Source organism: Pipistrellus kuhlii, unplaced genomic scaffold, assembly GCF_014108245.1.
Source record: "Pipistrellus kuhlii isolate mPipKuh1 unplaced genomic scaffold, mPipKuh1.p scaffold_m20_p_2, whole genome shotgun sequence".
In the NCBI taxonomy this organism is placed as follows: domain Eukaryota; kingdom Metazoa; phylum Chordata; class Mammalia; order Chiroptera; family Vespertilionidae; genus Pipistrellus; species Pipistrellus kuhlii.
Window position 1 is genome coordinate 162,697,250 of NW_023425515.1, and position 12,026 is coordinate 162,709,275.

The window sequence follows — 12,026 nt, forward strand, 5'->3', positions numbered from 1 at the left end:
ATCAGAGAAAAGACAGAGATGGAATTTTCTTGGCCAACGCCCACTTCTGGGCAGAGAGAGAATGACCAGGCATTTCTCAGGCTTCAGTTAGAGTCTCCTGATAACCCCTTGGCTTGGGTCAGGGAGAAAAACCCAGGACTTAGACTCTCTTTTGGACAAGTACAACATGTCAAGTCAGGATACCAACCCCTAGACAGAGACCACAGGGGACACACAAATGGACAGAAACATTCCAAGATGGAAAAGAAATCATTGTCGGTGGAGGTATAAACAGTGAATTGGACTCTAAACCCCAAATCCATAGATTAACAAAAGTCCACATATACTAAAATCACCCCAAAACTACTACACGTGGGTTCAAGCCACACACATCTTCTGAGCTGAGCCCCCAAGTCTGCTCCTTAAATATATGACATCAGAATTCTCAGCCACCAGATGAGATCCTTTTCATCTGAGATGGGAGCCCAATATCTAATATCGAAACATTTAAATAATAAAAAGTGGAACAAATTCCTTGTTACATCTGGGCTGAGTCCAAGGGGCGGCTGATCAGATTTTTGGTGACAGACAAGGGGCTTAACACACCAAGTGACAAGTCCAAACTAGTGAAGAAAAGAGGAGAGAAAAGCAGGAGGGAACTGCATTCACTGAACACTAACAGGGTAGCCTGGGAGCTGGGACCCGAATGCAAACCTAACAGCAGCTTCCTGCAGCTGGGCCGGTACCCGTGTCCTGGCACCGCCCTCTTCACACTACCTAACACTCACACTGCGCTCAGACCACTTCCTGTGCTGCAGGGGGACAACGAATACCTCCAAACGGAATCTGGAGACCCGAGGCAGCAGCAGTAAATAAATACCTTGCAAATTCCTCAAACACATCCTTACATCTTAGTAAAAGAGGTCAGAAAGTACCATCAAAAATGATATGCGTTTTCCCCTGCAATACTGTTTTATCTCCAGGCCGAGACGTTCCACCGATTTCCTCCCCTTGCCTCTTAACATCAGGAGACAAAGTAGGAATCCAGTTATGAAAATAAAAAGGCAGAGGTGTGTGTGAGAGCCTTGGCTCAATGAGACAGATCCGACACACATCGGCCTGGCGTCCCAGGACAGACAGGACTGTGTGGACACCGGGGGCAGAGGGCACTGGGGAGGCATCGGTCCTGCTCGGTGGGCACGCACACTGGGACAGCGCCTTGTCGCTGGCCGGGCAGGGCGGAGGGGGGAGGGGGCAGCAGGGCTGTAACTCCGGGTTGGGAACACATACTCGTGGAGGGGATGTTAAGTAGCTATGTTTATTATTACTTTTTTCCAGCAATCTTGCAAGAGGCAGAGTGTGACACTGAATTCAATGAGACGAGCGTGTAGGTGGGTTGGCCAAGAGCCCTTCTCTTGACGCAGGCCTCGGGCAAGTCAAGGAACGGCTGGTTCCACCGCTGGGCGTGTTTACTCTTTCGCTTCAAGAAAAAGGGTTTCTTGAGGGAACAACTTTACCTCCAACAATGATTTGTTTGGGTCCAGCTGGGTTATCTAAAAAGAAAAAAAAAAAAAAAAAGCATACATTCAAAAGACTGGAAAAGCACTGTTTTCTCCACATGGCACTCAGGTCCTGCATGCACACTGATTTTGAGCCTGCTATGTACTGACACGAGCATTTGTATAACTCTACTCTTATTTGATCCTCAAAACAGCCCTGTATTGTTCTTCCTAGTTTATAATCGAGGAAGCTAGGGCTTAGGGAGGGGGACCGGACCTCTCCCCGGGCAGGTGCAGGCTCCCTGCCTCCATGCACAGCTCAGCGTGGCCACAGAGCAGGCGGCCCTGAGGAAAGGATCTGGTTAAACGCCTGATGGCACTCCTGGGCCCTCTCCCTGGTTAACTCCGAACAGCAGGGAGGCCTTTTCTGCACTGGGAAGGAGCTAAGCCTTTGGGGCTCATCTGGCTGCTGACCGTACCTACAATGAACTACAGACACCACTCCGCCGTGCCCAGAGAGGAGTATCTCCCCTGCAAGGAGAGGCTGCTTAGGGAGGCATATCACAACCTCCCTGTTGTGTGTGTGTGTGTGTGTGTGTGTGTGTGAAAAAATAAGTCAATGTCATAACATGACTATGTTACAGAACATAAAAAACATTACTTTATAATGTGAACCATAGAGAATAGAGCTGGACAAAATCCTCTCGGCTCAGTTGGGACATGCTAATCACACAGGGATCCTAAGTTAGGCTCCTGAGCTCCTAGGATGGGGACAGGGATGGGGCGGTGGACGTTTTCTGAATGGGAGAATGAGAGGAAAACAAAAATTTCCTGCTTAACGAAAGGGATCACAAATGTTAAAATGCTGAGAAATACTGGTTTAGTAAAAGACAATAGGTTTTGAGTCAGAAAGATTCTGGTATAAATCGCAGCTGTTTTGGCTATTAGCTTTGTGGCTTTGGAGTTAGTATCAATTGTGCAAGACTGATGTGAGGATTAAATGGAAAAAAATATATATATTAGCAGTGTCTGGCCCAGAGCCGGTCTCAGTGACGGCTGCGGTGTGTGTGAGCACCTGTGAGGATGAATACAGGTAGCTGGGCGGCTTTACCTGCGTCCGTCCTGTGCGTGATGAGAGGCTGGGCAGTGTGCTGTCAGACACAGGGGCTCTGGGCCTGTGGGCAGAGACTGCAGCACCCCAGGCAGGCAATCTTGTTTTTTACTCAACTCGAGCCACACCTAATAAGATGGCTCCGCCGTTTTCTCCTAGCCACTGGGAGGGGGTCCTGGAGGCTGAGGGTCATAGGCCGGCTGGTGAGCTGAAAGAGGAACACTATCTTCCACTGTATCCAGCAGGAAACTGGTATGCCCAGGAGGGTCATTAAGGAGACACATCTTCTAGTATCCTCTCTGCTTATAAGGAGCCTAGAGCAAAGCTGCTCTGCCGGTATCTCTGGGACTCTGGGCCCACGGGCAGGCAAGGTGGTGGGGAGGGCCCAGCCTGCTGTCCGTCTTCCAATGCACTGGGGGCAAGCTGCTGGCAAATGTTTACCCACTTCCCCAATTAATGTACAACACCGTGCTGGCTTCTGTCAACAAGCAGAGCTGTGCTGCCGCTGCTTCCGACTCGCTGGCATTTTCTGCCCAGCTGCTTCCGCTATTGTTCTTAATTAACATGCCAGAGCTCTTCCGGCACCTTCTATGTTGTTATTTGTGGTTTGTAAATATAATGTTTGCTGGGAGAAACCATAATCATAACTGTGCCAGAGCAGTGCATGCTGCCAGAAAGATCCGCTGCAGAGCAAAAGAGGCTGGGAGGCTGGAGTCTCGGGCCCAAGCAGAACCCTGCCTGGGTTGTCAACATGCAAGGTCAGAGGTTAAGAAAACACACCCAGTTTCTACATGAGAAAACTGTGTCCAGAAAAAGTTAGTGATTTTTCCTGTCACTTTAGTGGGAAAGCTGGGACATAAGGAGGGAAACTAAAATTTCTTGAACATCTACTACATAACAGACACTGTAAATATGTCATTCCATTCAAGCCCTAGACCAACTATGTGGCGTAGGTGAAAATGACAAAATTAAGGCTCAGGAGGGTTGGCGCTTGTTTAAGGCCAGTAAGGGTACGTCCATAGTGCACAATGGTTAAAAAGAGCGAGGCAGACTTAGATTCAAATCCCAGCTGTCACTTACTACCTAATATGACCTTGAAGAAGTTACACAGAGAGTCTCAGTTTTCTCACCTGTAGGATGGGAATAATTGGTTTCTCCTTTATAGGCTGTTGTGACAGCTGGCTGGAATAATGTTGGGGTTGGCACAGTGCCCGAGCCAGGAAGTGCTCACTGTGTGGCAGCCATCACTAGTTGGGAGTGCTGCCCTGGGTAAAGGACCTGGTCTGTCTGACCTCAGTGTTGGAGCTTTTCCTCCAAAACTTCCTGGAGCTCAGCCTGCACCTGGCCGCCTTTCTTGTTTCTATCCAGAGTCCAGCAGAAGTGCTCCCTTTTCCTTGAGAGGGCGATGCCTCAATACCTGGAGACCGCCTTTTTCGGCTGCGGTGGGGCAGGGCCACAATGGACTGCTTCACAGCAGACATGGTTGTGCTGGGGCTGTGTGATCTAGCACCCAAAATCATAAGCAATTTCTTTTTTCTAAAGGTCATTTCAGACAAGCGTTTCAAAGTGAACAGGATAGTCTCCGTTTCCATTCTCACTTGACTGGTGTGGACAAAGAGACTGTGGGGTGTAGGGTACCATGCTTCATTCCAACACAACAGTGGCCATGCTGTGAAACCACACTACCGTGCTCTGGGCCCATTCAAGAAGAGATGGAGCATGCCAAGAGGGACCTCTAGCAGGGCAGAGCTACTTGAGGCCAAGAGCTGAGTAATACTAAAAATAACAGTAGCAATAATCTACACCACATGTGTCAAACACAAGGCCCGCGGGCCAAATCCGTCCCGCCAGGCCTTGCAATGTGGCCCGCACCGCGCTGTCATCACTGCACTCCGCTGCGTTTCCATCACAATGACAGTTTATGACTGTTCAGTAAACCATTCGGCCCGCAATTTAGGCTGGATTTTAGATTTTGGCCCCTTCTCTGATTGAGTTCGACACCCCTAATCTACACTAATAAAAGAGAAACATGCAAATTAACCATCACTCTGCTACACCCACCAGCCAATCAGGAAGAAATATGCAAATTAGAAGGAGAAAGATGGCGGCTATCCAGCTGCTCCAGGTGGAGTGACTGGGTGGGCAGGACACCTGCTATGAGAGGGAGGGCAGGGGGTGAAGGGATCTACAGGAGCGGCACTCTGGCTGCAGCAAAGACAAAGGTGGCAGACTCTGGCAAGAGCAAAGGCCTGGGTCCCAGGTGCTGGAGAAAAACCGGTCCTGGAAGCCAAGTTAGGAAGGCCTATTGCACGAATCTCTTCGTGCAACGGGGTGTCTGATATACGCATAATACTGTATAGTTTGCAAGATGTTTACATAACCATTAATTCATACTCATGTAGGGTAGGTATTATCAATCCTTTTTATTTAATTTTGCTAAGGAAATGCTTTTATTTATTTTTTAATTACTTTTAATTAATTTTAGAGAAGGAGGGAGGATTGATGGGGGGGAGGGAAGTGGGGAGAGAGAGAGAGAGAGAAAGAGAGAGAGAGAAAGAGAAACATCAATTGGGTTGTCCCCATGTGTGCCTCGACCAGGAATTGAACTCAAGACCTCCTGATACATGGGAGGGTGCTCCAGCCAATCGAACCACAGTTGCCGGGGTAGGAAATGCTCTCAGTTTGAATTTGAATAAAGGAAAGTCTGGATCTAATATCTTCACATTTAGAAAAAATGCTAGATTCAAGAAATGATGCTGAAATAACTGAATATTCACATGCAAATAAGTGTATCTATTATATATGCAGTCTTTACACCGGTTACAAAAATTACCTCAAAATGTAAAACACAAAACTATAAAAATCCTAGAATATAGAAAAAAATCTAAATGACTTTTGATACACCAAAGACACAATTCATAAAATAAATAACTGATAAACTAAACTTCATTAAAATTAAAAATTTCTGCTCTGCAAAGACACGATCAAGAGAAGGAGACACTGTCAATGTACTATGGTAAAATATTTGCAAAAGGTACATCTGATACAGAAATATTATCCAAAAAATATAAAGAGCTCTTAAAACTCAATAAGAAAACAACCGAATTACAAAGTGGGCCAAAAACCTGAAAGACACTTCATCCAAGAAGATATACAAATGGAAAATAAGCATGGAAAGATGCTCCATATCATCTACCACTGGGAAATGCAAATTAAAACTGAGCTACCACTACACACCTATAAGAATGGCCGAAAACCAGAACACAGACAAATGCTGGCAAGGATATGGAGCAACATGGACTCTCATTCATTGCTGCTGGGAATGCAAAATGGCATAGCTACTTTGGGAGAGAGTTTGTTGGTTTCTTAAAAAAAACACACACACCATATTTTTATTAGACAATCCAGTAATCATACTCCTTGTTATTTACCCTAAAGAGCTGAAAATGAACGTTCACAAAAAAACACAAAAATCTGCACTCAGATGCTTATAGCACTTTTACTCAGACTGCCAAAACCTGAAAGCAGCAAGATGTGCTAAAAGAAATTAGCTATGAAGCCATGAAAAGACATGGAGGAATCTTAAATGCATATTGCTAAGTGAAGAAAGCCAATCTAAAAGGGCTACATACTATTAATATATGATTCTAACTTTTTGGTATTTTGGACTAGGTAAAACTAGGGGAATAGCAAAGAAAACTTCACTAATTGTTAGGGATTATTTTTTGGGAGGGGGTCGATGAATAGGCAGAGCACAGAGGATCTTTAGGGCAGTGAAAACACTCTCTATGATGCTATATGATAGATATATGTCATTGCACATTTGTCCAAACCCTTTCTGGAGCCAAGCTGCCCTCCTAAAGTAGATAAGGCCTGCAGTGCCAGCTGTGCCAAGGATTGCATGGGCAAGTCTCTAATTGAGGGGCAAAGAATGTATCAGCCAGTCCCTTGGCTACAGATCCCAAGCCACAATCTATGATCAACCTTCTCAGTAACAGAAATATTGTTTTTATTCCCTACCCAAGTCCTATGTTTATTTTTCAATCAGTCTTGAACTAGTTAAAGTGAAAATATATTATTTAATGACCCTGAAAACCCCAAGTCCCACAAAGTTCTAAGCAAGGACTGAACAATTATAATTTGATGTAATCGGATACAACGGCTACAGCTCTATTTTTCTCAAAGTCCGTTTGGTCCTGATTAGAAGATGAGACCCCCAGTAAGGACAAAAGTAAATTCAAAAATACATTTCCCATGTAACATAAATCTATAACAAAGCTTATTCTTTATTTTTAAAAAAATACATTTTATTGATTTTTTACAGAGAGGAAGGGAGAGAGATAGAGAGCTAGAAACATCGATGAGAGAGAATCATCAACCAGCTGCCTCCTGCACGCCCCACATTGAGGATGTGCCCGCAACCAAGGTACATGCCCTTGACCGGAATCGAACCCGGGACCTTTCAGTCCGCAGGCTGACGCTCTATCCACTGAGCCAAACCGGTTTCGGCACAAAGCTTATTCTTAAAGAGATGCTTCTTTAAACCCAAAATGAATGTGCTAATAATCTTTTTCTGAAGAATGTGTACATTATGACTACTATTTTACAGCCTTTAAAGCACTTTCCCATATAGTACCTAAACTTCAGAGCTATCTGAGGAGATTGGACTGATTTATCGTCATTTTTACAATGAAAACAACAAAGCTCAAATCAGAACATTACTTACATATGGTCATACAAGTAGAAATTGGTGAATTTCCCATCTGAACTCAGGTCTTTTCACTTCAAGTCCTGAGCTCCGTCTATTCTATGAGGCAGCACAAAGGCTACCTGGGCAAATTCCCAGACTACAGTGAACTGAAGCTTATCTGCTTTTGGTTTTGTTCAAAATTAGCAGTTAACGTGAACTTGAGGGAACTAATCTTTCTGGTACCTTATGGTAAACTATTCTGTTAGTACTTCATTAGAAAAACATGCATATTAAATATCACAAGTTTAAAAAATAACTGTTAATGTCATACGACCAAAAAAGTTACCATTTCACATTTTATAAGTGCCAAGCACTGTACTTCCTGTTCTATATTTAGTGTCTAATTAAATGGTCACAACACTTCTCTGAGATAATTACTCCTCTATTATTCCCATGTTATACCTAGATGAATTCTCTGAGACAAAAAATTAAGGGACTTGCCCAAGATTACATAGCTAGGAAAGAAGAGGTCAGGATTTGCACCCAGGTTCGAGAGCTTCCAGCCTGTATTCCAGCATTTCCCTTCGCCTCTGACTCTACTTCCAAACGGGGGCAGTTAATGACTGGCTGGCTTTCTCTCGGCATAAGGAAAGCAGGCACTCTGCAGCTGTGCTGGGGCTCCTGACCTGGTTATGATATGGACTCTGTTGTTCCCCATAGGTTATCCTTTGTTACTGTCACCTTGGTCCTAATTGCTAATTGCCCATTTTCTGTAAACACCTTTTGATGAAGTGGGAATCCCTGAAGAGGGAAGTTACAACCACAAGGTATCAGAGGGAGAATTTCAGAGTTGAACTGCTAGTCATGTGCTGATCAGGGTGTGAAAGGCTTTTGTAACTGTAAAGTCCTTTGTAAACATAAGGGATTACTAGTCATCACCACCATCATCATGGTCATCATTGTCATCACCCACAATGGCAGCTGTGGCTCCTAGCAAATTCTCCTCTACATTTGCTGAAGGCAGTCATGCAACCCCCAAAGGAACTTCTGGTTTGGAAGGGTCCACTATGGGACTACTCTATGGCTATTCCCATCCCAGCTTCCTGTGTAGTTTCTGGATCAACGTCTCATCGGATCACAGGAGGAAAGTGGCACTGGGGTGAGGGCTTCCTAGAACGGTGACGATGCTCCATTGCTAAACTGTGTAGAATAACTGGGGTTCTAGAGAGTGAGGTTGAGTGGGCTTCTGGGACTGCAAAGCACAGGGTACCCACAGGACATTTCCCCCCCATGACTTTGTTTTCAGGTGGGAAGAAGGCAGAAATGAATGAAAAGTTAAAGAAAGAACAAGGAAGACTAAGGCGACGAAGGGATGAAAATTATATCTAATAGGCTGCCCTATCTGTTTTTCTTTCTTTCTTTTTTTTATCACATTATAATAATGGTAACAGTTAACATTCATTGGCGCGTACTAGGTGCTAACTGTTCTAAGTGCTTTATAAGCACTACACAATCGTATGAGGGAGGCACTACTACCTCTACTTTAAAAATAAGGAATAAAAGCTCAGGAAGTTTATATAACCTGTCTCAGGTTGCACAGGCAGGATGTGACAGAGCAAGGATTTAAAACTAGGTCTGGCTCCAAAGTGTTCTTTTTTATTTATTGATTTGAGAAAAGGGGGGGGGGGCAGGAGTGAGAGGGAGGAAGAGAGGGAGGGAAGAAGGGAGGGAAGGACAGAGAGAGAGAGAGAGAGAGAGAGAGAGAGAGAGAGAGAGAGAGAGAGAGAGAGAGAGAGAGAGGAAGAAATTTGTTATTCCACTTATTTATGCATTTATTGGTTTTCTTATATATGCCCTGATCAGGGATCGAACCTGCAACTTTGGCATGTCAGGATAATGCTCTGATCAATTGAGTTACCCAGCCAGTGCTCCAAAGTGTTCTTAATCATCATACTAAATAATTTTAGCATTGTAGTCATACACTGGCCTATTTATTCTCAGTCTCCTGATTGAAAGGATGATCTCCTTCATGTAACTGTTACACATCTTCCCATAATAAAATATATTACTACCTGAGGCATGTGGGCATATTTCACTCAACAGTTATCACAGTTCTAGTGAGTGTTAGAACTGGAGGGGTCTTTAGAGGTCATCTCTGCAACAGAAGGGGACAGAAGAGCTGTCAGTGGAAAAAATTTACCCAAGGTTTCTGAGCATTCATGGCAGATCTGGGACCAAATCTGGAGTCTTCATTCTCAGCTGTGACTTCAGATAGACTGTTTAATGAAGATACCAATTCTAAAGTGTTACTAGTGCCAAATGGCCTCACATTTGGCACACAGTTAGGGAGACCCTAAACACTAAATAAAAAATGTGACCTTCTTCTTGCACTGGTATCAGTGATGGGGACTCTGGTCACTCTGCTATTAAACTGCAATGTTAATGGAGAAGGTCCAGAGGGAATAGAGGGGCTTCTAACAAGAGGGTAGGGTGGGGTGGGAAGGGAAAAGTCTCTTTAGTCTGGAAACAGGAAGAGATCCAAGTCTTTAGAACAAGCATTCAAACTCGCGGCAGGCCCACAATGAATGTTTTTGTGGCCCAACCAATGTAACGGTATGTAAGAAATGTGTTTTTTGTGTTTTTTTAAAAAAATATATTTTATTGATTTTATACAGAGAGGAAGGGAGAGAGATAGAAAGCTAGAAACATCGATGAGAGAGAGTCATCGATCAGCTGCCTCCTGCACACCCCCCACTGGGGATATGCCCGCAACCAAGGTACATGCCCTTGACCGGAATCGAATCCGGGACCCTTCAGTCCCCAAGCCGACACCCTATCCATTGAGCCAAACCGGTCCCGGCTGTACGAAATGTTTTAATAAAAATTTTGTAACTTAAGTTTTACTATATCGTTATGCATTAATTAATAACTAACTTAATGCTCACTAATGACTGATTGCTATAATTGTGTTACATTCATGTCCCTTTTGCGCCGATGCACCATCTCTTTCCATTAATACTAGCAGCGAATCGTTTAGCAGCCGATTGCCACATCATTAGTCTTGGACTGACTTGTTTGGTGTGCACAAGAGGAAATATTTCGCGTTTGGAGAGTAAGAAAAAATAGGTTTATTTGTGTTATGCTTATTAATTTGTGCAGTTATTCAGTGTTTGGTAAGTTAATGTTTAAGAATGTCCTATTATTTTATGTTAACGATTACGCATTTATTTCAGCCCTTTGTATTCAGCATGTCTCTATCGAAATAAATCTGCATTTCTATGAAAATTGAAGCTTTTGTTTTTTTGTGGCTCACATAAACTTATACCTTGCTTATTTGGCCCATGTTAACCTTTGAGTTTGACATGCCTGCTGCAGAGTGAACATATAAAGAATGAAAACAGGCATGTCTCCTCATCCTGGGAAGCCAGTTCCCAAGAGTAGTCCCTCCTGGGCTCTGGAAGAAACTATTTCAAGTAAATAAAACAAAGTCCTGCTTTGGAGCTCACCGTCCCTGGAAGCCCAATAAATAGGGCATATGGTCGGCACTTTGTGAATGAGGATTACACAGTGTGGCAACATGCTGGCCTCCACCGGTCAGGGCAGCCAGAACCTCAGGGCTGGGGCGGCTCTCACCCTGAACAGCCTAGTACGGGCATCCCAGTGAGGCACACAACATTTTCTGCGTGTGCAGTGATTTAAAAAAGGCAGGGAAGCACTGATTTAGGGGTCACGCCTCACCTCAGAGGCAGATATCATGGACGGCTGCCAGGCTCTGTATAAAAGGTTCCCAGGACGCCTCTGACAGAAGACTGGGCCACGCACTAGCCACTATGTTTGGAGAGAAACCTGTTAGCTGGTTAGGTGCGGAACTGCTACCTCAGCTTAAACATCTGAGAAACCCTGGGAATTGTCTGCCCAGAGCTTCATCACTAGGCAAGGGTTATGTCCTGACTAGGAGGCAGTAAGAAAGAACACTGGGAAAAAGAAAAAGAAAAAAAAAAGAAAAGAAAAAAAAAGAAAGAGCACTGGTGGATTCCGAATCCCTGTTCTGCATGCATGCTCTTGAGCAGGCCATTAATCTCCAAAAGACCCAAATTTCTCATCTGTAAGCTGCGGAGGACATTACCCAGCGACTCATAGGCTCTAATAGACCATTTCTCTCTGGGTCCCTTCCACACTGACACTTGAGAGTTGAACAAAATATCTGATCGTGTCTCTCTCCTACTTAAAATTCTTAAATGGTTTAGGGGAGAGGCCCCTTTTGCTTTGGCCTCGTTTTCCCAATTTGTGAATGGGTGTGTTTCTGGCAAGGCTCACAGCACACCCACAATGGACGATAAGGCTGAAAAGACAGTTTGGAGATAGATAATGAAGGGCTTGCATGTCTTATTAAACGTAAACCCCCAGGCTTCAGAGAGACCTGGAGCGGCATGCTCGTGGTGCTCTCCCGGCAGAGTGGCTAGGGAGGAAGTGAGCATTTTGAATGCATTTTAATATCCAAGCAGGGCCACCGAGCGGGTGCCTGCATAGCTCTGCACGCAAACACTGCTCAGGAGCTGGAGCTTTGAACAGGAGTTAAAAGAGCTGAGTCCCTAACGGCACACAAAAGACTTGACGGTGTGATTTATTCTGATGTATTTACTTATCCAATTACCAAAACAGCAGGAGATCATTAAATTTTCTAGTTACCAGATGCAGCATGTTCAATATCTTAAGTGTTACCAAGGCTCTCTCTGAGCTATTTTCA

At 44.4% G+C, this 12,026-nt stretch overlaps 1 protein-coding gene across 3 annotated transcripts in view; it reads right to left on the bottom strand.

The window, feature by feature from the left end:
* Positions 1 to 1,283: 1,283 nt before the first annotated feature.
* Positions 1,284 to 12,026, bottom strand: part of FAF1 (Fas associated factor 1) — a 294,589-nt gene continuing 283,846 nt past the window's right edge. For all 3 annotated transcript variants that reach the window (XM_036447942.2, XM_036447943.2, XM_036447941.2), the window contains one exon: positions 1,284 to 1,532. In XM_036447942.2, coding sequence (XP_036303835.1) covers positions 1,449 to 1,532 — 84 coding nt within the window. In that variant the 3' untranslated portion in view covers positions 1,284 to 1,448. The remainder of the gene's footprint in view (positions 1,533 to 12,026) is intronic.